This window comes from Chaetodon trifascialis, chromosome 19, assembly GCF_039877785.1.
Source record: "Chaetodon trifascialis isolate fChaTrf1 chromosome 19, fChaTrf1.hap1, whole genome shotgun sequence".
NCBI lineage: Eukaryota > Metazoa > Chordata > Actinopteri > Chaetodontiformes > Chaetodontidae > Chaetodon > Chaetodon trifascialis.
The window spans coordinates 8,204,103-8,227,848 of NC_092074.1; the positions used below are offsets into that span (position 1 = coordinate 8,204,103).

Consider the following 23,746-nt stretch of genomic DNA (forward strand, 5'->3'; position numbering starts at 1 on the left):
GAGAAGGAATGAGAGAGAAGATGAGAGCCGCCTGGCCAAACTATAAAAGCAGAACTTGAGTGAACCGGGCTCTCGGTTGTATGTACCCTTCCTTATCTGTCAACTCATCCTGTGTATTTACTCCTTTGTCTCAGCCCAGTTTCAGGCCAGCGAGTGTGCATGAGATTGTCAGATAGAAAACAAGCGAGAACAGAAAAGATGGATGGAGAAAGGAAGTGGCCAGCCTGCGTGATTTTCCCAAACACTCAACAGTCGGCTCTGATTCCGTACGCTCAAAGTACAAGCCATTGATTCTGACAGTGTTTGCTTCCCCCCCCTCTCATCCTGCAAGGCCTAAATCAGGCCTGTTTATGCAGGCAAGTCATCCCCAAATGTACATCCATATGAACAGTAAACATTGCCCAGAGCTGGCTGGGTTTCTCCGCTGTCCAAATCCGTTTCTGTACTGCGTGGCTGCAGATCAAAATAATCTGAAAAACCTGGCCCCAGATGCTGAGCAGGAAGTGTTTACACATTTCAAACAATAGCTTTAACCCGTGGAGGAGAGCATCAAAAGGAGGCGACAGTGATTTGCATGGTTTTTCTTGTACTTCAAAGTCCACCATAGAAGAGCTGTATGGAAAATTAAGCCGTCACAATTATTGCAAGAAGAAACACTTTTTACTCAGTGGGAATGTGTTTCTGTTTCACAAACTTAACCTTGGTACAATAATATCTATCATCTTATATATATCACTCCTTTCCACATTTCCAAAGCAATTTGCCAGTGGTTTTGCATGTTTTATCCTACAAAATAAAACTCCTGCTGAGCTTTTACATCCAGTCTTCCAATCAGCCACGTGTTTGAGCCTCAGAGCTTTTTTTCTCCAGATTTAAATAAGTAGGTTGCACCAGTGGTGGAAGAATTATTCAGATCTTTTACTTGTGTAAAAATAGCAATCCTGCAATGTAAAAATAGTCTGTTACAAGTAGTCCTGTAGTCAAAAATCACACGTTTAACAGCAAGCTGCACTTCAATAATCAAAAGTGAAAGTACTCATTATGCAGTCGCTGTTAAACTGTTATGATATTGTCTTATTATTACTCATTGACTATTTTACACACTGTTGGATCATTTAATATACAACCATGCATCATGAGTAATCACATACTATGTAAAACCTGAATCTGCAAAGCTGTCAGAAAAATGTAGTTGATTAAAAAGTTCAGTATTTAAGTAAAATGTTGCCAATTTTAGGAAAGGTTCTTATATGACTGCTTGTGTTTAAATCATATTTAACATCGGAGAATATTGGTTTGTATTGACTAAAGTATCGAAAGTATTATTTTGGTATCAGCGCTGAAACTTCGGCTGTTGTGTCAGAATTCATTTAAAAGTTATGTATGTATTATAGCAATGCCCAGGCTGCAGGTAGGGAGTGTTTTTAAAAGCCTTCTAAGGACACACTGAGACTTTTGAGCGTGCTGTGGAACAACACAAGAAACAACCAAGTTCACATTAACCTTTTCATTTAGTCCATGATTTTCTCGTATCAAAGCTCATGAATGAAACGCCTTATGACAGCCGACTCTCATCTCCATGCTGTCGGGGCATTTTTGTCTTTTTTAATACCGTAACTGTGTGGATAACATCAACTTTTACATCAGAAGAGCTAAACCACTGCTTATGTTTCCTCTGCATAGAGATTAGCTTTCACTATGTGAGGACATAAAACCATCACTGTGCATTCAATGCGAGCTGTTGTAACTGTTGTTCTTATAGTTCTGGGTGAGCAGTCAGGCCATAACCATCAGGACAACTGAAAAATCCAGTTTTCATGTGGTCGATTTGGCATGAATGGAGAGTTTCCACCAAACGTCCCTCTTGGCTGCAGTGGGATTATTATTTTATCTCTGTGCTATTAGGCTGTGTGGGCTCATTCTGGCACCTAAATGGGGCCAGCGGGTGTGGAGGGAGCTGACAAACGCATCGCTAGTGAGCGGAGGATTGAACTCGGCCTAACAGAGCCACGGAGCTGTGTCTAATTCAGGGCCCCGATGCCAGGTTGCAGTGAATGGTGCCATTGTGTGTCCCTGAGATCTCGGTGTCCCTCTAACAGAGAGGCCACTGTCTGGAACTAACCGGGGGGTGGGATGAGTCAGGCAACCCCCTGGTCCTCTTCCTGGCTGGCTGCTCCCATCACACCAGGTTAAATCACAGCGTGCAGGTAGCAGACCTGGCTGGGAGTTGAATACACGGTGAATGCAAAGAGGGGGAAGAAAAGCACAAGGGGGGGGAGACGTGATCTGAGTTGGGATGAAAGGGATGGCATTTTCAGTGCTGCAGTACAAGAAACCTCTCCTGTCCAATCACAACCGAACACCCGCTGATAAGCAGAGCGCGGGTTCATTTTTCAGTCAAGCATCTTGGGTGGAGCTCCTTGAGGTGGTGCTCATTTGACTCCTGGGTTAAACTCTGCTGTGTGACGGCAGATGAGAGTTTGACAGGATGTCCACCAGACGTTGAGGGCTTTAGACCTTTAGACTTTGCTCTTGCAAAGACAGGTCTACTGTGGAGGAAGTGACACAAAACCTTTTTTTTTTTTTTTTACATATCTTTTTGCCCTCTTCTCCTCCCAGGGTACTGGCCGTCTCCCAACCAGCGAGTCCTCTCCGGCCACAGGCTACCTGTCCTGCGTCCAGAAGCCTGAGGCTGTGGTGCACGCCATGAAGGTACTATAATCACTTAGTAGTTAAGGTTTTAGGGATATTGTGGTAGGAAAACTACTCTTTATGCCTGGTCACACTGCATTATTGGTCTTATTGAGCCAATGCAATTAAAATTTTTGTCATTAAGGACCCCAGGAAGACTAGCAATCTATTTGTGATTCTATTTGTGGAAAAAACATTTAAAACCAGGGTAAAATGGGGGCAAAACTGCAGTTACCTGCGATAAAAACTGAAACTGAAAAAAAGTTTGGCGCTCACTCATTTGTTGCTTTTGCTAAACGCTACTAAAACAGCAGCTACACCCCTCACTTATAGGACCATTGCGAGTGAAATGAATGTACACGCACTCACCGCTGTGTCTGCCACCAGGTGCTGGAGGTCCACGAGAACCTGGACAAGCAAGTTCCCGAGGACTATGAGGACGACCTCAGTGAGAAAGAGAAGGCCATTGTGCGAGAGATGTGCAATGTAAGTGCGACATTCCCTGACAGCCATATCCTTGTAGTAATCATAGACAGCATGAGGTGAGAGGAGCCTCATTCCCATAATGCTCCTGTTTGTTCTGTGTGTTGGTCAGTTTTTTCATTCTCTTCTTGGGTGCAAATCAGGTCAGTGTTTGAGCTGCTTTCACTAATGAGGAAGCCTCATTTAGACTCATTTGGTTTGGAATGACACTTGCAGCAGTGTCCTGGGCACAGCGCTCCCTCTTTCTTTCTTTCTTTCTCTCTCTCCCCCTCTCCCCCCCTCTCTCCCCCTCCTCCCCGCTCCAGAGCCAACTCTACACTGGAAGCCCTAAGTAGAGGCTCGTAGTTGAGCTGTCAGAGCAATTAAACTGGAGCGGCAGGGAAAAGAGCACTCCCCCCACCCCACCCCGCGCCGCAGCCTCACCCCTCCATTCTTCCTCTCCTCCGCGCTCCCCCCCTCCTCTCCCTCCATCTTTCTCTGTTGGTGCTGAAAGGCCTGATCCGGGATAAAAGGTCCGCTGATTAGCGAGAAAACGGGAGCGGGGCTATCTGGGCCCTGCAGAGGTATGTGACAGGCCAGGAATCTGGGGAGCACTACAATGGTAGCTCTGTAATGTCACTGGGGTCCCCCGGGGGCCCCCTCTTGCTCAGTCACAGAGAGATCTCAGCACCACAGAGCAGCCTTGCAGTGACAGAGGACAGAGATTCAGAGATAGCTCCACCATAGTGTGTGTGTGTACATGTGTGTGTCTTTGCAGCTCAAAGTCAAACTGCGAGCATTTGAAGTTTTCACTCTTGAAGAAGAAAGTCTTTTTTTTTTTTTTTTTACTCTTTCACTCTCTGCCTCTGTGTCTGCCTGTCTCTCTCCGCATGTCTCGCCCTTCCTCTTCCCCGTCTCAACTTCTCCCTCTCTGCTTCGGTTTTGCAGGTGGTGTGGAGAAAGCTGGGCGATGCAGCAGGATCAAAGCTGTCCATCAGACAGCACCTCTCTGGGAACCAGTTCAAAGGGCCGCTGTAGCATGGCAACCAGAGAGAAAGAGAGAGAGAGAGATCAGGATTTACAGTACCTACACTCGCCTGAAAACACCTCTAACTACCTGCGCCTACACAACCCATCATGCCGTGCTCCCTACTGCCTACAGCACCCAGCATTCCTTCAACAAGACTGGCTCAGATAGCTACTAAATGGACCTGTTAGTCTGTTCTTCACATGTACAAACATGTTTTTATCTCAGAGCTTATGAAGCGGTGACAACTGGCAGCTAGTTTCACTAATTCGCCACTTTTCTTTATTGGTTTTGGAGGCTTCCAGCGACATAATGATCTCTCTCTGTAAAAGCTGTAAACACACACCACTTTCAGTCCTTCATAGCATAGCTGTGCTACACCAAGCTAGCGATATGACATGGTTTCAAGCACAGACCCGATAAGGCCGCCGGGGCAGAAATGTCTGCTGAGATGTGGAGGCAGCATCGTGGCGGTATCTTCAGATAAGTTTTGATAGTACTTCCTATAGAGACCTTAGCTCCTGTCACATGTATCGCCCCCTAGTGGTCAACGAGTATAACTAGCATTAGGATTCTAAAGTGTTAACTAATGTGAAACCCACTGTGACCTAGCGCCTTTTGCTCATAAGACAAGTCTATGGATAATAAAGTCTAGAGATCACTGTTAACTTGTGTATATTATGTATAAAACCATAGCACTACTTCATTGTTATTGTTGATTTTACTTTAATCTATTTTGTATTCTAGCGTGGCCATGTGATCAATTATTTAGTTTGATAAGCACACACACAACCAGACCTTAAACAGGGTTTGCTTTTGGTAAAAAAAAAAAAAAGTAGTCTTTTTTTGGTTTGTTTTTTATTCTTTTCCAGATTAATTGCTATTATTCCTTCTCTCTGTAACCTCTGAAAACGTATCAAGGCCATTCTGAATCAAACCATCTCCATGGGATCATGGATAGATAATTTTCTTACTTTGTGAAATTAACTAAAATTGTATGCTGTGTGCATGCTTGACAATCATTTTCTCAGGTTGGGAGGGCTACAGCTTTACCTTTGCCCATCTGTGACCATGTGCGACAGTGTGTGGGCGTGCATGTGTGTGTGGAAGGCAGAGTGATTGGTTCTCCTGCAGCTGTAGCATCTGCCTGTGAATCCTCTTTTTCTCTATTGAACCCTGGTTACAGCTCGGTTGAAGACTGCTGAAGGCATTTGCTGAATCCATGCAAAAGGCTTTGTCCCATTAATGGTAATAAAACGTTCAAGGCCAAATACTAAACCCCAATTTCAGGCTGGATGGCATTTTTGCATTGCGCCCAAGTCCTTGTTTATCATTTTCTATCTCAGTCGACGGGAAAAAAAGTGCTTTTCCGAAGCTCAGTCCTTTTTCGCCGTCATGAATTCAGCAGGTGTGTTTATGCAGCGCATGTTTCTTAAAGTTGAATCTTTTTTTCTTAGAATATGAGAGATAAGTCTTCCCTTAGATGTCTCCTGAAAACACTAACATTTAAAAAAAAAACAAAAAAAAAAACACGAGTATTTCTTGATGTCAGAGTGAACAAACGATGTTTGTCAAAGTATTTATTGCCAGGTGTCGGATAGAGATGGGAGAGCGATCAGAGACAGTCATGTTTGAAATGCATCGGATTTATTATTTGATAGATAAGTTTAGTGGCTGACAGCTCAGGCTCTCCCATCTCTAGTGTTATTTGTTCCAAATTAGAACATTTCTGAGGCTGCCCGCCATGCATCTCTGTTCTCTCCAATAATGGGTCAAAATAAATCAAAGTGTGGTTTTTTAAAGTGTCCTTTTTTCTAGGAACTAATTTGAAGCCATGATACAATTTTGAATACTTAATATATGGCATTTGATTTGAAATGTGCCACATTTTTTTCTGCATGGTGTTTTGATTTGGAACCCAACTGTCTTTTTTTTTCCCTCTTTTTTTTTTTTTTTTAAACATCTATAGTGTTTCTTCTTTTCTCGGCCTATATGCTAAAACCACAGTACAGAATCCTAGCATCTACAGTGTAAATGTCAATTCCTGTAGTAACTAGCATGGCTGTAACTTTTCATGAATTTCACTGGTAAGATATTTGGCAGGTGAAAAGAAAACATGAAATAGGCCACTTTTAGAAAAATTTGGGAGAAAATAAACAAAGTTGGTTAATGATACTGCCAAGTGTTGTCTTCATTTGATGGAGCAGACGTGTTGTTGTCTTCAGTGAGTTAGGCTGCCCTCTGCTGGTACACTGCTGGAAGTCAAACTACAGATTGCTTTGTCCATGAAGTTCTGTACATCAGTGATTCCCAGCCAGGTTCTTTGAATGGAAAACTCAAATAATTGACTAAAAATATTGTGATGTGATTAAAAAAACATCCATTTCTGTTAAATGGGCGGACATTGAGTAAATTTACATCTGGCATTAGACAAAAAAGCTCTACATACTGAATGCAGTTACACCTTTTCGCCCTAAACAGACTGAAAACACACTCAGCTTAAAGTAGGAAAAGCAGATCTTTATTGTCCTAAGTGTCACTCCGACACCAAACCAAAGCTGTGTGCAGGATATAGAAAAGAGAAGCCTGACTAAGGCACATATGGATAGAAACTCTCAAAACAAACAAAAAGCCTAAATTAAAAGATCAGATATGTACAAATATTAACCTTGCACTGTCCAGTGTTAGACGTGTGATAACTAATACCGTCTGCAGTGCTGATTCACTAAAATGTGACAGGATATAATAACGAGGAGGCTGATGATAGCAGAGACATGACTTCAGTGTTTTCACAGAATAAAAGCAATGTGACAAAAAGGACGAGCTGTATATTCACATTTTTCAGTGAGACAGTCTTTTTTTTTTATATTTCACTACAGTATGTGCAATCATCTCAAGTTTAATGATGCTCTAATTTTCTCAGCAAAACAGAGGGAATGTGGAGCAAAACAGACTGCAGGGAAAAGGACACTGGCATGATGGGAAAACACAAGATCAGGGTGACCGAATGTAAAAGGAAATGTCAGACTCAAGTTTTTATCTACTGAATGCTTAAAAAGGTATACTATGCAGGATTTTCTAAAAAAAACTGTATGTTAATCCCTCACACTCATCGCTTATGACGCATTAGATCACGTGGGTGTGACGGCATATTCATCTACAGGCCTGTTTTCTGTTGGACAGGTAGGTGCCGGCGGTTAATGTAGCTAGCTTGCTAAAGTATTGATTTTTCCATGACAACAAATGTAACGTTCCTGTAATATTAGCTTGCATTTTACAAGCTGGCCCTGGTGCTGTTGAGCCTGGAGGGGCTGAGTTTGAACGCTGTGTTTACAAAGAGCAACCGACATATCCTGCGTGGTATACCTTTAAGCAAAAGATTGTACATTTCATCCGCCCACAATTCGTGAATGAGCTAGTGTGACCACAAAAAAAAATTCAGGGCATTATATTTCCTTCTAAGTTTCCAGAACAAGAACAATGAGTGGACAGACTTTGTTACAGTATCCTGGAACTAAGCACATTAAGTACCATCCAGTACACACTAACGCCATTTATGTCAGAAGTATTTCAGGATTCTCGCTTTCAGTGCCAGTTCAGGTTCTCATAACAATCCTGTCCAGATCTCACTTTTCCTTTCAAGTCTATTTGTTGTTAAGCCTTCATTAAGATCCGCATCAATGAAAGTCTTACTGGAGGTGAACAAGCTCTCCCTCGGTTTATACCAGAATAACACCAGATCCTGGCCGTCCTCTCTCCTGCTCCATCCCCAGCTGTGGCTCTGCACAGATTCAGTTCATAGACTGCTGTCATGCTCTCATCTCATCTCATCCACCCACCACGGTTCAGAGGCATGCCAGGCGGAGGGGGCAGGGGCACCTGTGACTGTCCTGGGGGAACAGGGGGTGGAGGAGGGTACCCAGCAGGTGGGAGGCCTATACCTGGAGGGGGTACGTGGCCTGGTGGCATGCGTGGGGGTGGGAGCGGAGGGTAGCTGTTGTAGCCAGGTGGGGGATATGTTGGTGGCAAGCTGGGTGGGGGGTAGGAGGAAGGAGGAGGTGGAGGGCCTGGAGGTGGCGCTGCAGGCGGTGGATAGACATGGGGGTGATATGGCGGTATTGGGGGTGCGTAGCTGGGTGGCATGGGGGCGTAGGTAGGACCCTCTGTCTTCATCATCGACTGCAGGCTTTGGAAGCCCTCTCCGGACATGTAGGAACTGGTGGTGGACATGATGTAGTTGGAGGGTGGAGGAGGAGGAGGGCGATGGGGCAGGGGAGGGGGCTGCTGATGTGGAGGGGGCGCGTGTGGGGGAGGAGGAGCTGCTTCACTTCCTGGTTCTGCCTCCGTGGGAGGGGCTGGAGCTGGGGCTTTGCGGTCTGGTGAGCGGCAGGAAACAGCAAAGAGAAAACAGCTTGTTAAAAATTTGCCATCATTTTTCCTGTAAAAACCACGAGGCTGCTCATCCGCCCGTGCTCTCAAATGACCTCGTCATTCCCAGACAGTGAGCACACAGCCAGACCACGACTGCCAGGCTTCAGCCACATAGGAGGTCTCATTATCAGGCTCAAGCACTAATCAGATTGGTCTGGGAGAGGTTAGGAGTATGCGTGTGTTGGGAAACATCGTGTCCAGACGAGTTGCTGGTTATGTAAGCAGACTGAGAGGACTTAAGACTTTGGGTTGCTTTCTAAGCCCGAGTCCCAGGCAGGGGGTCCTGACTGCTCATTACGGGCGTATTTGGTGGCACACACAAACAGACAGCGGGGTGTCGAGTGGACGCCAGCACCTACATACATGTGCTCTAATCCAACTCTGAACACCCTTGCAAATTAGACTGAAGGAAGATGATAGACGACACTCTTACCTGGGGGAGGCTGCAGTGTCGGTAGAGGGGGCATGGGGCTCTCCAGTCTTGGAATCTTTGATCCGACTTGTTCTGTAAATTAAACAGGATGCAAAAGCTATTTAAAATGGAGATTTGCTGGAGGCTTGAACATTCATAAAAACTTAAAACCTGTCATGAAAACACTAATCCCAGCCACTAAGAATCTACAATATCTATCTGTAATCTTGCCAAGACTTGATCTAAATTAATGTCATGTTAATTAAAACCTTACTTGGAGGTATTTCAGTACATGAACAGACGTTTACAAGGTTCCAACTGCTTTAAACCACACATAAGCAGAATGTTGCCTGCATGAGGTTTAACAAAAGTCTTACCTGGAGCCTTTGGTTCATCTTTTGGGGATGTCTGAAAAAAAGAAAAATTGATGAGGACACTCTTTACTTTGTGGTAAGTTCTATTCAGTTTTGCCGTATGAATCATGTGCACAAGCTGTAGGATCTGTTGCACATTTCAAATAAACAAATGTAGAAATTTGAAACTGAAAAAAAAAGCAAGGGATTTTCCACTGGCCATGATTTTAGGCCAAAGAGAACACAATTCAAGCATACACTCACATGTGAGCGTTTGAGCTGGCGTGCAGGGCTGCCTCCCTGAGGGGAAGTCTTCTTTGGTGGCGGTGGAGGAGGGTTGGCGGCTGGTGGTTGTCCCTGTGAGGCTGGAGGAGCGGGGGCTGGAGGAGCAGGCACACGCTCCTTTTCCTGCATCTGCTGAGGGATGGGCTTGTTTCCCTGGGAGTACAGGTCAAGGATCTGGTGGCAAATGTCTGGAAGACAAAGACACGTTTTCGGTTGAGGCGAGTCTGAAAGGAGGTGAAACAAACATCACAGGAAGCATCACGGCTTCATGAGGACTACCTTCAAGCAGCTCAACTGGGACGTCTTGGACAAACTGCTCCCACCAGCGGCGTGACGACTGCTTGGAGGTCCACTCTTGGATGTCAAACTTACAGAGGCGGGCGGCCAGGTGCATGACGGCTACAGCTATGATCTCTGGTTCCCACTGCAGGGACAGCATGGTGCACAGGCTGCCGGGGACACAAGCAGAAACGCACTTCAAATACAGAAAACACAGCTGAATACAGAAATGCTCCAAGTAGCACAGGCAACAAAGGACACTTTCCATGGGACACAAGAAAGTGATGCATGGCTGGAACACATTTGTTGTCACTAACTTCTTGAGTCATAAATCTTGGCAATAGATAGAGCATCCTACACATGATGCATCGCACTAAAGAAATCATCTAGAATATTAAAACACATTAATGCCAACTGCTCACCTGTCATTGACAAAGGTCCATGCCATCTGTAGCACCTTGCACACTTTATTCTTCTCACCTTTAACAAGAAGAAAAAGATTCATAAGCTTTTCAGATTCCTACAACCATAAATCATCTAAAGCCTTTCTTATTAAATTTCACCTTTGAGTTGCTTGACATAGCGCAGGAGGTACGTGTAAGGGTGCTCCACCTGCAGGTCAAATTTGATAGTCTGGAGCAAAATTCTCTCCAACACCATCACCTCTTCCTGTTGAAAGAATTACAGACACTTTAAATATCCCCGTTGGTGAGTACAATATGAACCCAAGCAGGCAACCAAATTTTGTCATTAAATTTAATCAAAAACCTTCATGAACTTGCTAAGATGGAGAACTGCCTACATCACAGTGTGTACTTAGTAATCCTTTGCACTCACTACATGTAAGCAGTGAAGGGAGGAGGCAAAATCCTACTAGATATCATTATGCAAAGCAAATTAATAAGAAATAGGCTGCAGCAACTTTTCCTTCAAGCTTTTCTTTTTTTCCCCTTTCGACCGCCACATGATATTATGTCAGGGTTTTTATTCAATGCACAATGGCCAGTGTAAACATTGCAAATGTCTCAAGACAACAGCGGAATAATTGAAACTGCACCTTCGGGTCATCTCCGAACTGGGCAAACTGCACATCATTCAGTAAGCTGCGGGCTGTTTTGATGATGTCTTTACACTTCTTTGGGGTTTCCTCCACTTTCCCTGCCAGGAAAAGACAGCAAGCTCCTGTCACCTGTTGAGATGCAAATCACACATTTAATCCACGTCCAAAATAGGAAAAACTAAGGACAATCATCAACTGAACTTACATATCTGGGGAACTGCTTGAAGGAGTGAAACATATAGAAGCGGTGGAAATATATGATGCCCGTTGCCAGTGTGTCATTATGTCTGATGACAGTCAAGGAAACAATTTAAAGGTATTTACAGCTATGGAAAATTAATGCTAACAAATGATTTTTCAACTTTGACTGCACTGCACTGAACTTTACATACAGAAACTCATTCTTGCTTCCCGATCACAGACATCATTTTTGAACAAAAAGTTAATATGACTCTTGTAAAAGCGTATAGGACAAGTGAAAAAAGTCATGACACATCAGTATTTTCTCTGTATAGTTTCTTTTTTCTCATAGTTTGGATGATGTTATGTCTAAGTCACTGATCTACATTCTCTGCTTTTAACAGTATTCAAATTGCGCAATCAATCAAGGATACAGGCCAAGTCTGGTCCCCACGTCAAATATGAAACGGGCTCCTTCTCTCCGGTACCGGGCCTCTGTGCCGGGGTCCAGGCCTTCACACTGGGAGGGAGTGTGGGCCAAATCCTTCTTGTCCCAGTACCAGCATGGCTTGATGTGGTCCAGAATTCCTTGGCCGGACATTGACAAGTTCTCCTTGGATTCCTTCATTGGCTGAGGAGAGGCAACAGTGGATGGACCGGCTGCACTGGACTGCTAAATTACAACACATAAACAAGACACTGCAGATACAACCATCACCATTTCTTAATCTAAGACTAGAGCAGGAACTTTGCCTGAATACAAGTAGATCTGGTGTATTTATCAACCTGCCAGGATAGGCTGACTCATGTTCTGTGACGTTCTCAACATAAAAGCTAGCTATAAGTTTTCCCCAACTGAAGTCTTCTATCATTGGCACTGGAATTACTTCTTCTATCTGGCAGATTAATATTTGTGCAACCCGTGACAAACACTAAGCTTGAGCTACAAAGCTAACATCTTGATATGAGATTATAGGATCAGTACTTCAGCAGCAACTCCACACACTGGATGTACCTCACATAAACCACTTCTTTATAGGCCAATCTATGCCAATTGTGGAGGAAGGATAAGTCACATGTGGCTAACCTGCAACATCATCACGTCTAGTTCCTGAAGAGGCTACTAAGCTCCCTGTTAATTGAAAAATGCTAAAATTAGAGAAGCAGACAGATAATGATTATAAGGGGAACGTTATGTCTGACATGTCCCCTCCCTTCCCATTCATTGCGGCTCTGGCTAAGCATACAGATAAACATTAGCTAAATGCGTGACATTATTAACACGTTAGCTACTATGGTTATCAAAAACAACTACAAAGTGTTATAAAAGCATGACGAAACTGAGAACAGCTCGTTAGCATTAATGCTAATCGAGCTACCGTGACTTAAAAGTTGGCGTCACAGAGCTAACATTACCAATTCATCACCAAGAGTAGACTTTAGTCAATTATTTACAGACGAGTGGGGTCATTTAAATACACCGACGGGCTAAAATGGACTACAGTTTGCAAAAACAGGCACAGTGGATAGCTTGTTAACGTTATCTAGACCAGGTGACGTTCTTCTCGAGCAGCGTCGGCTAGCAAACTTGCTCCACTCGAGGTCTCATCAACGCTGAGGTAATGACTCAAAAACTAGTCACAATTCCCCTCAACTGTTCTCCGACTGTTTGAAATAAAATACGACTCTTACCTTTAGCATGTAGCCGTCCGGGTAAATCACCCAACAGCAGGCGGCTGTATGAATATTTCAGAGTTATTTACAATAAGTTGGCTAACAAGTGATCATCAACAGCCGCCTTTGTAACGAGGGTACCGCCATTATGGAGTACGTCAGCAACATGTTAGTCGACGTCATCACGCAAGACATCTGATACGCGTGCGCTGTGGTTAAATTTCGGTTTTATCTTTCGTCTTCTAAATTAGTTTATTCAGTACTTTAAGTACTATTCCTGCTGTACTCTCTGTAAAACTTCTAATATGATATGAATGTGAAGAATTTATCTTTCGATTTAAGTATGATGAAGATATGTTATTCCCAATATTACCCACTAGAGGGAGACAAAGAATTACTGGTGGACATTAGCAGCTCAGACTGGATGCAGTCAATTCATTGACCAAGTGCTGTAAGTCACTAGATCAGTTCAATGTCTATTAAAAACATTCTTTTGAACAGGGCAAGCTGCAAATCACAAGAAAGCAAAATTCACACACAGCTAGTCCATCCATAGTTTAAGATCAGATCCTGAACGTTCATACATAAGGAATTTTTTCACATACCTGTTTAAAAAGATTATGTGGGTCTGTGCTCAGGCTTCAGGGCTATATTGCACCCACATGGTGTGAGCAGCTGGTATATAGAAAAAGATAATTATAATCACACCCATATGTAGTGGTGCAAAGTTATTTGTGGAAGGGTGTAAAAATGTGAGTAAGTGGGAGTGGGATTACAGAGTGAGATATTACAGAAGCAGCATTTAAAAGGAATAAAACCAGGCAAAAAATGCTGATCTCTTTTATATCAGAGTGGTCTATTTCTTTGAACCAGTTAGATATGATTGGAGAAATATGTAATGTGATGTGTTTGTTAAAATGGAAAAAGTTTCGGATATGAACGTCTGCTATCGTAAGATGTACATTTTCATTTGTGTCATGACAAAAATCAGTTTAAGATTTAAGGAATATCACATAACATCGCCTTGTTTTCTGGGTTACAGGTGACATGTTACAGCCAATTGTGAGCACAAGTTTAACTTTGATTTGACTAAAACAGGATTAATTAGATGCTTTTATCCACACACAATCTACAGGATTTGCATCTTTTGCAGAACAATGTAGCAACCCAGTGCAGTGTCCATCTAAAATATGACGATTTAATGATGACACTTTATGGTAAATATAAAAAATGTGCATTTTCTTTCTCTTCACTCACTTAACCTTTAAAGAACTTGCTATGAATAACAGCTGGTGGTAATCCTCATCACCTTTGCTTCCTTTGACTGTCGCAGGGTAAGAGCAGACTACAAGGAGCATCTTGTGCCCTCTTCGTTTCCTCTCGCACCCTCATTTCTGAGAAAAGCCCATATTGAATCATTTACTTCGTCCAAATTAAAATTTGGAATCTGCATGCATTATATATTCACCCGTGCTCGGACAAATCCTCTTAACTGTGGGAGAAATTGTCAGGATGTGTCCTGTAGAAAAGTAAGAGCCTTGTCTAGTTGTATTGCCTGTAGCAAGGGAGCATCTCAATCTGTCACTCAAGTCCACACACACACGCACACACTCACACACAGACCACAGTAAATCAGTTTATGAATAATATATACTTGTACTTTCTTTATTAATATTAAACATTGCATAATGAAGCACCAACTATAAGCAAATCCCAGAGCAATATTCATATTACCATGAGCTGTCCTGGAGTGGACCTTTCATCGTTTATGTCAGTCCTGGTGTGCTTAAACGCATCAAAATGTCTGCTTTGACCGCTTTTTACACTTAACCTCAAGTACACAAAATGCTTTCTTTGTTCCTAAAAACGGCATTATGTTAAGTGCAGTCTATTCCCTTATATTTATATATTGGCCTATTTTAAGATATTAATGCATTTGTTGGTATCCTTTAGGGAGTAAACAGAGGGGAAGACACATGAAAAATGGAAGATAAAAGGGTGTGATGAAGGTTGTGACCCAGAATCCAAACCAATTAAGTTGCATGTTCTTTTGTCCACTGCTTGTCCTTGGGCTCATTTTTATGATTTAACACACATCCTAAGTGCCTGGAATCTACTTTAAGCCTGGGTCACTTTGGAAAAGAGCCAAAATGTCAACATAACATCTCCTGTTACTTGGACAAAACTTTTATCTCAGCATGCCCTCATCTTTTGTGTAGGTATTGCCCTGCGGTCTGCTCGGTTTCCTCCAATCCAGCGATGGCACTTGCCATGCGAGATGCATGTCTCCTTAGAGGCAACACTTTGGACTTAAAACCTTTCCTGTGTCCACAAGCAGGGTATTTGTGGTATATTGGCCCTGTGCAACCCAGCTTAAACTGCCTTTGCCCGGAGCCAGCAGATACAAGCTATAATGGAGACATTGATGTATTATTAAGAAACCCATGGGTAAGGATCAAGGAGCTGCTCGCGAGCCAGCAGGGATAGCAAGAGAGTGTGTGAACTCAGGATAATGGTTTCCTTCAGCATCCAGTGTGTCCACGACTGCTGTTGCTCTCTTGGCCCGATGCGAAAAAGAAGACATTTCATGTAACATCACACACTGAATTTACACGCTCCAGTCAAAGCAAATATGCTTGACAACATGCTCGGGCCTATCTGTGAAAGATAGCTGTTGTGCTGAAGTGTTTCCATGTGGAGTCTGCTGAGGTTATGTCTACTTGAGCCAGAGCTGAGATGACATTTCATTTATATAAATAATTACTGTCCTGAAAGTCCCCTAGGCCTGCCCCGAAGCAATCAAACTTCTAATGCTCTTAAAATTGCCCACCATGTTTTATTAATGGCAGACTATAAAATGCATTGCTAAGGCTGCACACTTCTCAGCTGATCCACGAGGAAATAGTGTCAACTTTAAACGGCCGTATTAGGCTTTATATTTTTATTCAACAATGTATTTCAACTTTGAATTGTACGGTGAGGTTAAAAAAAAAAAAAGAGAAAGAAACTTGAGTGTTCCTTAACTGAGCTTCAAAGCACTTAAACTGTGCATACACTGATCTAAATGAATACAGTGAATTATGTGCGGAATGATTGCCCATTAGTGCCATTAATTACCTCTGAGTGAACCTGATCTGCTCTTCAAGGACTCGCTTAGAATCTGCATTGTATAAATGGCAAATTAAGGAGGCTTCAGTATAAAAGTAAGAGTATAAAATGCTGTGTTAAGGTATCACCCCCTAACCAGGCTTGTAATGTCTCCTGACTGTGCCAACAGAGGGTACTGTTGCCTCACAACATGTTTAGACTATTAAAACAACAAAGATGCAGCCTGCTGGATTCCTCCCCTCCACCCCTCCCTCCATTCAATGTAAGGACATAGGTGTGCTTTCCATTTATTTTGAACATGTGCAATAGCGTCATTGGATCACTTGCATGGCCTGGGATTCCACAATAACATTAAAAAAAATAATTATCCAAATTAAAGGTGACCTTTGAACCCAGATTGGCCGATATGGATTATTTAATCTGATGTAGGTGCGGGTGGTCCTCATATTTCAGTCATTTTAAGCTGGCATTATGTGAGAGGAAAAAGAGTTGTAACAATCAGTAAACTGATGACAACATACGGGAAAATGTGGAAATGGGAAAAGCATGAGAAGACTCACGATGTAATGAGCATTGTGAGGAAAGAAACTGTGGATGGTAGCGTCACTGCTTCAGAAGGCAGACAGTGCGCCGCTGCTTCTGAGAGAAGTAACGACTGATGAGTCGTAATGACTTTTTGCACGGAGCCCAGCGCTCTGCTCCGAGGAGCCACCGCCGATCGCCTCCAATGTCCGCCTGTGTCGTCCGTTCACACGCCTGTTGTGCCTGACGCGCGAACGTCACGGACGCACTTGAACTTGATTCCCATCCCACTCCACGGAGGCAACCCCCAACCACACACACGCAGCCACACTCCCACAAAAACACAGGCTGCATATAGTAGTCTGCACACACACACGCGCGCGCGCGGGGTCCTCCCAAAACAGAGCGTCTTTTCATGGAGCGAGTCAACAAGAAGTAGCCTCGACACTGTAAGAAACTAGGAAACATTGGACCTCTGCTTGTTGGACGAGAAGGAGGAGGAGGTGTCTTGTCTGCCCGCCGCCTTCATTCTCTCTCTCTCTCTCTCTCTCTCTCTCTCTCTCTCTCTCTCTCTCTCTCTCTCTCTCTCTCTCTCTCAATCAACGAGGCTACTGCCACCAGAGCCAAGAGTTGCCGTTCCGCGCACCGATGCCAAAACGCGCAGGAGGCGTCAGTGCCAAAGGGTCACTTTAGCGCACCGCTGCTGAAATGGAAGGACTGTAGGGAATCCTAGAATAAGCAGCAGCCGTTTGACCCCAGATGATATAATCATATCATTAAAATTAAGCAGAGGGAGAAAGGAAGGGATCCAAGTGAGAGGCATCTCCGGTGGAGTGCTCTGTACTTCATCTGTCATCACGGTCGCTTCAGAGGTGGGCAGTCCAGGATTTTTATCTGCAAAAGGTCATTGCAAAACATTACCTACCTGCGCACATATCAGCTCCTCGGCTTCCTAAAACAACACTTTGGCTTCCTCGATCCAGGTGTTGCTTCCTCGGAAGTCGCCGCAGGACATTGTGGACAAACTGGTCTTCAGTCGCTACCGAGCTCCTGTCCGACTCCTCACCTTCCGAGCGCACGTCAAAGTTGCAGCTGAAGACTACTGTGAATAGTAGACGGATTTAGGAGAGGAGAAAAGTTGCTCACCTGCGACCCAGAGAGGACCGACACCACGGTCCAAGCCGACTCCAAGTGCCGTTCACCGGGCGATGCCAGAGTAAATGCCGGGGCAATGTCCCGCCGCAAGCAGGTGAACCCGCAGCACTTATCGTTGACGCACAGGGAGACAATACAAGGTGAGTTGAAGACTTCTCACCTCATACATGATTAAGTTTACTGGTTTAAATGATTTACAGTTCATCATTATTATTAACTCTTATTTTCCTGGAAAAGTAAAACTATTTATAGGGACATTCAAATTGTGCCCAGACATTTTTTTTTAGTCTTTGAAAATGCGCCGACAATTACGGACAATAACTATGATTTTTAAAAGTCAATTTACAATGTGGCAACACTTATGCACACACCAGGAAAGCACTGAACAACGCTGCTTTTTTAAGATACTAATTAGACTGACTGAGCATATGAATGGAGTAATAATTGTTCTTTTGCACCTTTAAAATTCATCAACACAATTCAGTAACATTTGCGCCCTTTGCAGCTTTCATGTGACTTTACTATGAGTTGATTTTATGACATCTATATTGGGACTGTCTGGCTAAGTGTGTGTGTGTGTGTGTGTGTGTGTGTGTGTGTGTGTGTGTGTGTGTGTGTGTGTGAGTGAGTGAGTGAGTGAGTGAGTGAAAGAGTGTGTGTGAAAGAGTGTGTGTGTGTGCGCGCGGGCTTGCATGTGCACGCACGTGCGTCCAGCGCGTACGAGCATGTAAGACAACATTTCATCACAACACAATTTTGCATTTTTACAGCACATTGCAACACGTGGCAATGTCTGTATTTTTATTTGTAAAACGTGTCAACTGTTTTCTAAATGCAGTTATTTATTTTGTGATGCTGCACTGGTTAACTTATGTCTTAATTTTAACGGGGCTTTTTTTCTATTTCAATACTCCTTTCTCTTCCGCTCACTCTTTATATCACACACACACACACACACACACACACACACACACACACACACACACACACACACACACACACACACACACACAGAGAGAGTCTCAAAAATCTTCTTGCCACATAAAGGCCCGTGTGCACTTATAAGGTACGATTTGAAGAACATAACAAAAAAAAAGACTCAAATTGTGCACACAAATAAGTTCAGTCTGTTCAATCACAGAAAACAAGAAAGAAAACAACGCACACACACACACACACACACACACACACACACACACACACACACACACACACACACACACACACAGAGAGAGAGAGTCTCAAAAATCTTCTTGCCACAAGGCGACAACAATGTGAACTTTATTAATACGATATTTTAAAAAGAGGGTCATAACTCGTTTGAAGCTTTTCAGAAAAATTGTGATTAAATAGCGCAGATTATATCTGAGGCAGGATTTTTGATTTTTTTTGCGGGCATGTGATTAAGAAGTCGCATAATCCAATTTCAAATCAATTATATCAATCTAACCTTCATCTCCCAGCGCCCTGCTTTGCCTAAATCCAATTTCATAGAGGCCTAATCTGGGTAATTCATTGCAGAAGTTCATGATGTAATCTTTGGCCAATCTGTTTTGTGTTGAAAAGGGTTAGGCGCATTCCGTCCCACCCGACACATTTAGCATTTAGACTAATCATTTATCCCATTCACCTCTCTCTCTCTCTCTCTCTCTCTCTCTCTCTCTCTCTCTCTCTCTCTCTCTCTCTCTCTCTCTCCTTCTATTGAGTGTTCAGTTGAAATAATTACGGTAATTTCAAACGTAAAGAGCAATCTGAAATCTAAGTGTCTGCCATGACCAATGTTTTTGTGGAAGTGAGAAATATTGCGCGTCCTCAGCAGATTTTAGGCAGATGACAAATATTGATCCAGCTGAATATTGATCTGACAGTTTATCTCTGCTGCCACAGTCACTGTCTGCCGGGTTGATCCCGCACAACTGCATTTTCGACTGTGCAAAATTTCCAGCCTAACTACAGTTTCACCTCGGGCATGTGTGTGTGTTTAACATTTACCTGCATGATATACGACAAATAATCGCAACGTTTTCCATATTTTCATTTGTCGTTAGGGAACAGGTACCAATTTGGACTGAGTGTTAAATATTTGCTTCCCCTCCTTCCGGCCATGGGTCACTTTGCTTGACATCTTTAGTTATACAAAACCTCACAGCACCTGCTGTACAGTCAGCAAATTCTTGAAACTGAACCTGTGCTGCAGAATGTAGATATTTGCATAATTATTTTAATAATTAGTTGTCACATATTAAGTTTAAATTTCTTAATTTCCTTGTCCTGGCCTGAAGTTGTGCTCAAACGTCTCCAGGGTGCATCTGTTCCAGCCTAAAGCTTTTAATGACCGGTTTTAGAGATCCTTTTAATCACTGCTGACCTGTCTGCACACACTCGTCAAATAGTGACTTAAGTTGAGATATTAGCAAATGCTGACAAATGTTTGATGTTCGGCTTGATCATGCTGAGGTCAATGTTGTGCTAAGCGGCTGGAGCATGTACACTAGGATGCCAGAGAGCTGGGTCACCTGGGCCTCAATCTGGTCCTACCTGTTCTCTCACATGATACACACTGTCTCCTGCTTGATGAACTGTGGCTTCAGGCAGTGACAATGACCTGAGAGGCACAAGTGCAAGATTAAGGAAGAACTCAACCAGCAGGTATTTTTCTTGTTTGTCTCTTTGTGATGTCATCAAGGAGGACAAACACAAAGCCAAAACTGGACTTCAATAAAAGTCCAGCGATAAAACAAGAATTTCATTATTATTTATACCCAGTTGTCCTCTCTCTATGTGAGAACAATGTATGTCTCTGTGCACAGATGCACTTGTATTTGCATAAAGTGCCTAAGCTATGTTTACCATATGTACAGGATATCTTAATAACGGCTACATCTGTCTGCTGCAATGGATGGAAGGCTTTTAATGTACCTATCATTCAGTGCCTGGAGGCTGCATGTCGCTGTGGGCTGTTTCCTTAAGCTGGGTGGGTCTGGAGAGGACCAGGATCACACCTCAGGCTGGAGGATCTGAGAAGCCCTGTGGGGAAACCAAACTGTAATTTGATTGAGTCAACATATAATGAGAGCTTTGCATATGTACCGAGCTATTGTTTGGAGAACATTTCAGAAATGGAGGAAGAAGAAGTGGACTTTATTGTTTATTTCTAATATCTTTAAAATGATCTTGTCAATAGGTTGGCTTGGTTCTGAGGTCGTACAACATTTGAGTGTCAGCTGTCAAGTCAAGTCAGAAGGTATCTCCTTACATAAGTAATAATATGAAGTTTCTGTGGATGCCACAATATATCACCCACATGGCAGATCAGGGGATATTCATGTCATTAAAACTCAGCCTCGTGCCCTGCAGCCATGGGCTTACAGGTCATGTTCTACCTGGAAGTGCAGAGAACCTGAATATCAGCATACTTCTGGATAGGCTTTTAATGGAAGACTATGTATTGGGAATCTACTTGCGAGGCCAGACATCAAGAGGGACGTGCAAGTGACTGCAATGAATGTGCACAATGCACAAGCCAAAGAACGCAGGCAGACACACACACAGACACAGCATGTACTGTAAAACAGCACGTCACCCCAGAAATGCATGACCACACATACAGACTGTACATGTTCACACACTCACAAATGAGATGGAACAAGCTATTCTGTCTGAGCTAAATTTGACCCCCAGTTTACAGTTAATTCTTTGTTTTACTGAGGCAAACATCCCCTCGAGGCTTTTTTAGGTTCTTTACAGTCAACAATTCAGCTTGGAGTCACATCCACGACGAAGAAGCCCATCACAGGGATATCTTTATGAATTACTCACACATTAGCGTGTGACAACTGGTGTTAAGTAACACAGGCCTCCCTTGTTCAGAGGCTGGTATTTTTGCAATCTAATATCAGCATTATTGCAAAGAATTGTCTTCTGGATCCAGCCATGGAAACGCCTCATGATAACTGTTTACTCTCAGAATTGGCATGCTACTTGTGAAACAGTTAATGTTTTCGTATTCATTCGCACCATATGGCTGTCAAATGCTGGGGGACAAACCCACCGTGCGCACTGCAACACCACAGTAAATATTCACACACACTGTGGTAACCGGATGATAATCTCACAGGAGATGACTAGTGAGCATTATATGATTTACTGCGAGGCATCGCAGTTTGTTCTCAGATTTTTTTTCTACGTTTCAATATTATTGAACACATTTAATCAATTTTGCAATGCTATAAAGCTTCTTTATTATTTTTATTATATCTCTTAAAATTGTTTGGCAAATTTGATTTATATCTCCAAATGTCATGCCTCATAGCTTGCAAGTCATTTATAGCAATTTAGTGACAAGTCACAGTCAGCTGCAGAGCCGTATTTTGCTCACTTTCAGACTGATAATCTAAGATTTATGATAAGAAACGAGACTGCTACAGATTAAATGGTGATAAGATAATGAAACACACAGGCCTGGCCTTACACAACACACACTGTTGCAGCTCTCCTTGGCAGTCGCAGCCGAGAAAAAGGGATAGGCTAAGCGAGGCCGCTTGTTGTTTGAATTTTTGATTGCAACCATCTGCAACGTTGCTGGTGTCATTTATTTTCAATGACAGCGTGAATCTTACCCGACTTTCCCTGTGGGGTTTGCACATTCGTGTCTGTGTGCGTGCGTGTGTGTGTTTGTGTGCATGGGTTTTTAGCTCAGCAAATGGAAGGCGAAAACAAAGAAAGGGAGACAGGTCTGAACCTATACAGTATGGTCGACTGTCATCTGAGTGCCCCTGGCCTTACTCTGCCTTTACCAACAGAACAGAGTGTGCAGCCGGTATTAAAATGTTGTGTAAGTTCAGGACTCCAGCGTCAACGGAAAATAGTTTCAGGGTTTCTGTTAAACGCCGCTCAGGAGAATCGCACCAAATTCACATCATTAAATAAAAACAAATGTTTCAAATCCAGCAAAATGACATTATCTCGGTTTCTTATTCAATTTAAGGCCGAGCAGAAGTTGTCAAGCTAGGCTGTAAATTTTTCTTTGTCTTCATCATCACCTCAGGCAACAATGACGAGAACAAAAACAGTCATCAGATTTATTAGAGCATATAGGGATGAACACAATCTTTAGAGATTAGTGAACAAGTAATGTCAGATGACAAGAGAGGAACCTCATATATGCACCTTGGCATGTTTCACTCATCAGGCTTGTTTTACCTGGCCACGACTGTGAAAAACACAGACCAGAGCGTCACAAGTATCATATACCAAATTCATCAGTTCGATTACAATGCACTTGTGATCGAACTGTATGACAAACATTTGAATATCTGCAATTAAAAAAAAAAAATCTCAGCTGCAGATGAAACAATCCCTTGCCTCTGACAACGCTGTTTCTTCATTAAGTACTTTTTGGCTCGGCGTTTGAATATATTTTTCCACCTTTTACACAAATGGAAATATTGGTGAAAGAGGTCCATTGTCCTCAGCTGTGTCTCCCATCTGGTACATATTGTGCAGTGGCAGTGTGCAGCGGCAGCAGGCAGCAGCAGTGGAGTGACTGACTGACTCTCCTCGTCAAGCTGATAGGGGGTGCTCTAAGGCTGCCTGACTTAACTCACACTTGATAAGGCAGAGTAGCAGGACTGTCACTGGGTGAATGTAGCTCTGTGTGTGTGTGTGTGTGTGTGTGTGTCAGGGAAAGACAGAAAGAGACCAAGAGTGAGAAATAAAGTATGTGCGGTATCGTGTTAGACAGCTGGGTTTCATTGCTATCATCACGCCTTCTCCACGATGGCATGTTTGACAGTGCGTCTGCTATGCTCCTTTACCTATCAAGCATGTTCCTCTCACATAGGAGTTTATACAGAGGAATTAGACACTGTCTGTCACGATGATAGGCTACATTAGAGTGCTTTTCTTTCGTGTGTGTGTGTATGTTTCCATTTCAGTGTGTTTGTGTCCACAGTAGATTTTTTTTTTTTTTTTGTACCTGCAAGCATTCCATGTTCAGTTCCTTCTTGCACCTGTGTTTTTCTCACATAGGTGAGCCTCGGGATAGACGTGTGAGCGGGTTTCAGAGAGGGGTGAGGTTTAGATAGATGTCCAACTGATATTCGAGT

General features: G+C 43.1%; 3 protein-coding genes across 8 annotated transcripts in view; 2 read left to right on the forward strand and 1 right to left on the reverse strand.

Annotated features, from left to right (window-relative positions):
• Positions 1-6,355, forward strand: part of ccdc85cb (coiled-coil domain containing 85C, b) — a 43,089-nt gene extending 36,734 nt beyond the window's left edge. For all 3 annotated transcript variants that reach the window (XM_070987696.1, XM_070987693.1, XM_070987692.1), the window contains 3 exons: positions 2,620-2,712; positions 3,079-3,177; positions 4,102-6,355. In XM_070987696.1, the coding sequence (XP_070843797.1) occupies positions 2,620-2,712; positions 3,079-3,177; positions 4,102-4,191 (282 nt within the window). In that variant the 3' untranslated portion in view covers positions 4,192-6,355. The remainder of the gene's footprint in view (positions 1-2,619; positions 2,713-3,078; positions 3,178-4,101) is intronic.
• Positions 6,356-6,679: 324 nt separating this feature from the next.
• Positions 6,680-13,004, reverse strand: ccnk (cyclin K). Of its 3 annotated transcripts, none has more exons than XM_070988115.1 (11): positions 12,873-13,004; positions 11,615-11,853; positions 11,206-11,287; positions 10,998-11,129; positions 10,504-10,609; positions 10,363-10,420; positions 9,941-10,110; positions 9,641-9,849; positions 9,401-9,431; positions 9,045-9,116; positions 6,680-8,556 (listed from the first exon to the last, which is right to left on the reverse strand). In XM_070988115.1, the coding sequence occupies exons 1-11, from the start codon at positions 12,879-12,881 to the stop codon at positions 8,003-8,005; spliced, it is 1,662 nt and encodes a 553-aa protein (XP_070844216.1). In that variant the 5' UTR covers positions 12,882-13,004; the 3' UTR covers positions 6,680-8,002. The 3 variants fall into 3 exon arrangements, with proteins under 3 accessions (XP_070844216.1, XP_070844217.1, XP_070844218.1); XM_070988116.1 differs by having other exon boundaries at positions 11,615-11,850; positions 12,873-12,982; XM_070988117.1 differs by having other exon boundaries at positions 11,615-11,811; positions 12,873-12,965.
• Positions 13,005-17,107: 4,103 nt separating this feature from the next.
• Positions 17,108-23,746, forward strand: part of bcl11bb (BCL11 transcription factor B b) — a 30,536-nt gene continuing 23,897 nt past the window's right edge. For both annotated transcript variants that reach the window (XM_070987724.1, XM_070987725.1), the window contains exon 1: positions 17,108-17,779. In XM_070987724.1, the coding sequence (XP_070843825.1) occupies positions 17,716-17,779 (64 nt within the window). In that variant the 5' untranslated portion in view covers positions 17,108-17,715. The remainder of the gene's footprint in view (positions 17,780-23,746) is intronic.

What these genes read in the sequence shown, in the direction of transcription:
- ccnk (XM_070988115.1), bottom strand. An exon ending in GCCAGCTCAAACGCTCACAT is followed by an intron (nt 9,432 to 9,640) that starts GTGAGTGTATGC and finishes TCTTTTTTTCAG; the next exon opens with ACATCCCCAAAAGATGAACC. An exon ending in AGATGAACCAAAGGCTCCAG is followed by an intron (nt 9,117 to 9,400) that starts GTAAGACTTTTG and finishes TTTAATTTACAG; the next exon opens with AACAAGTCGGATCAAAGATT.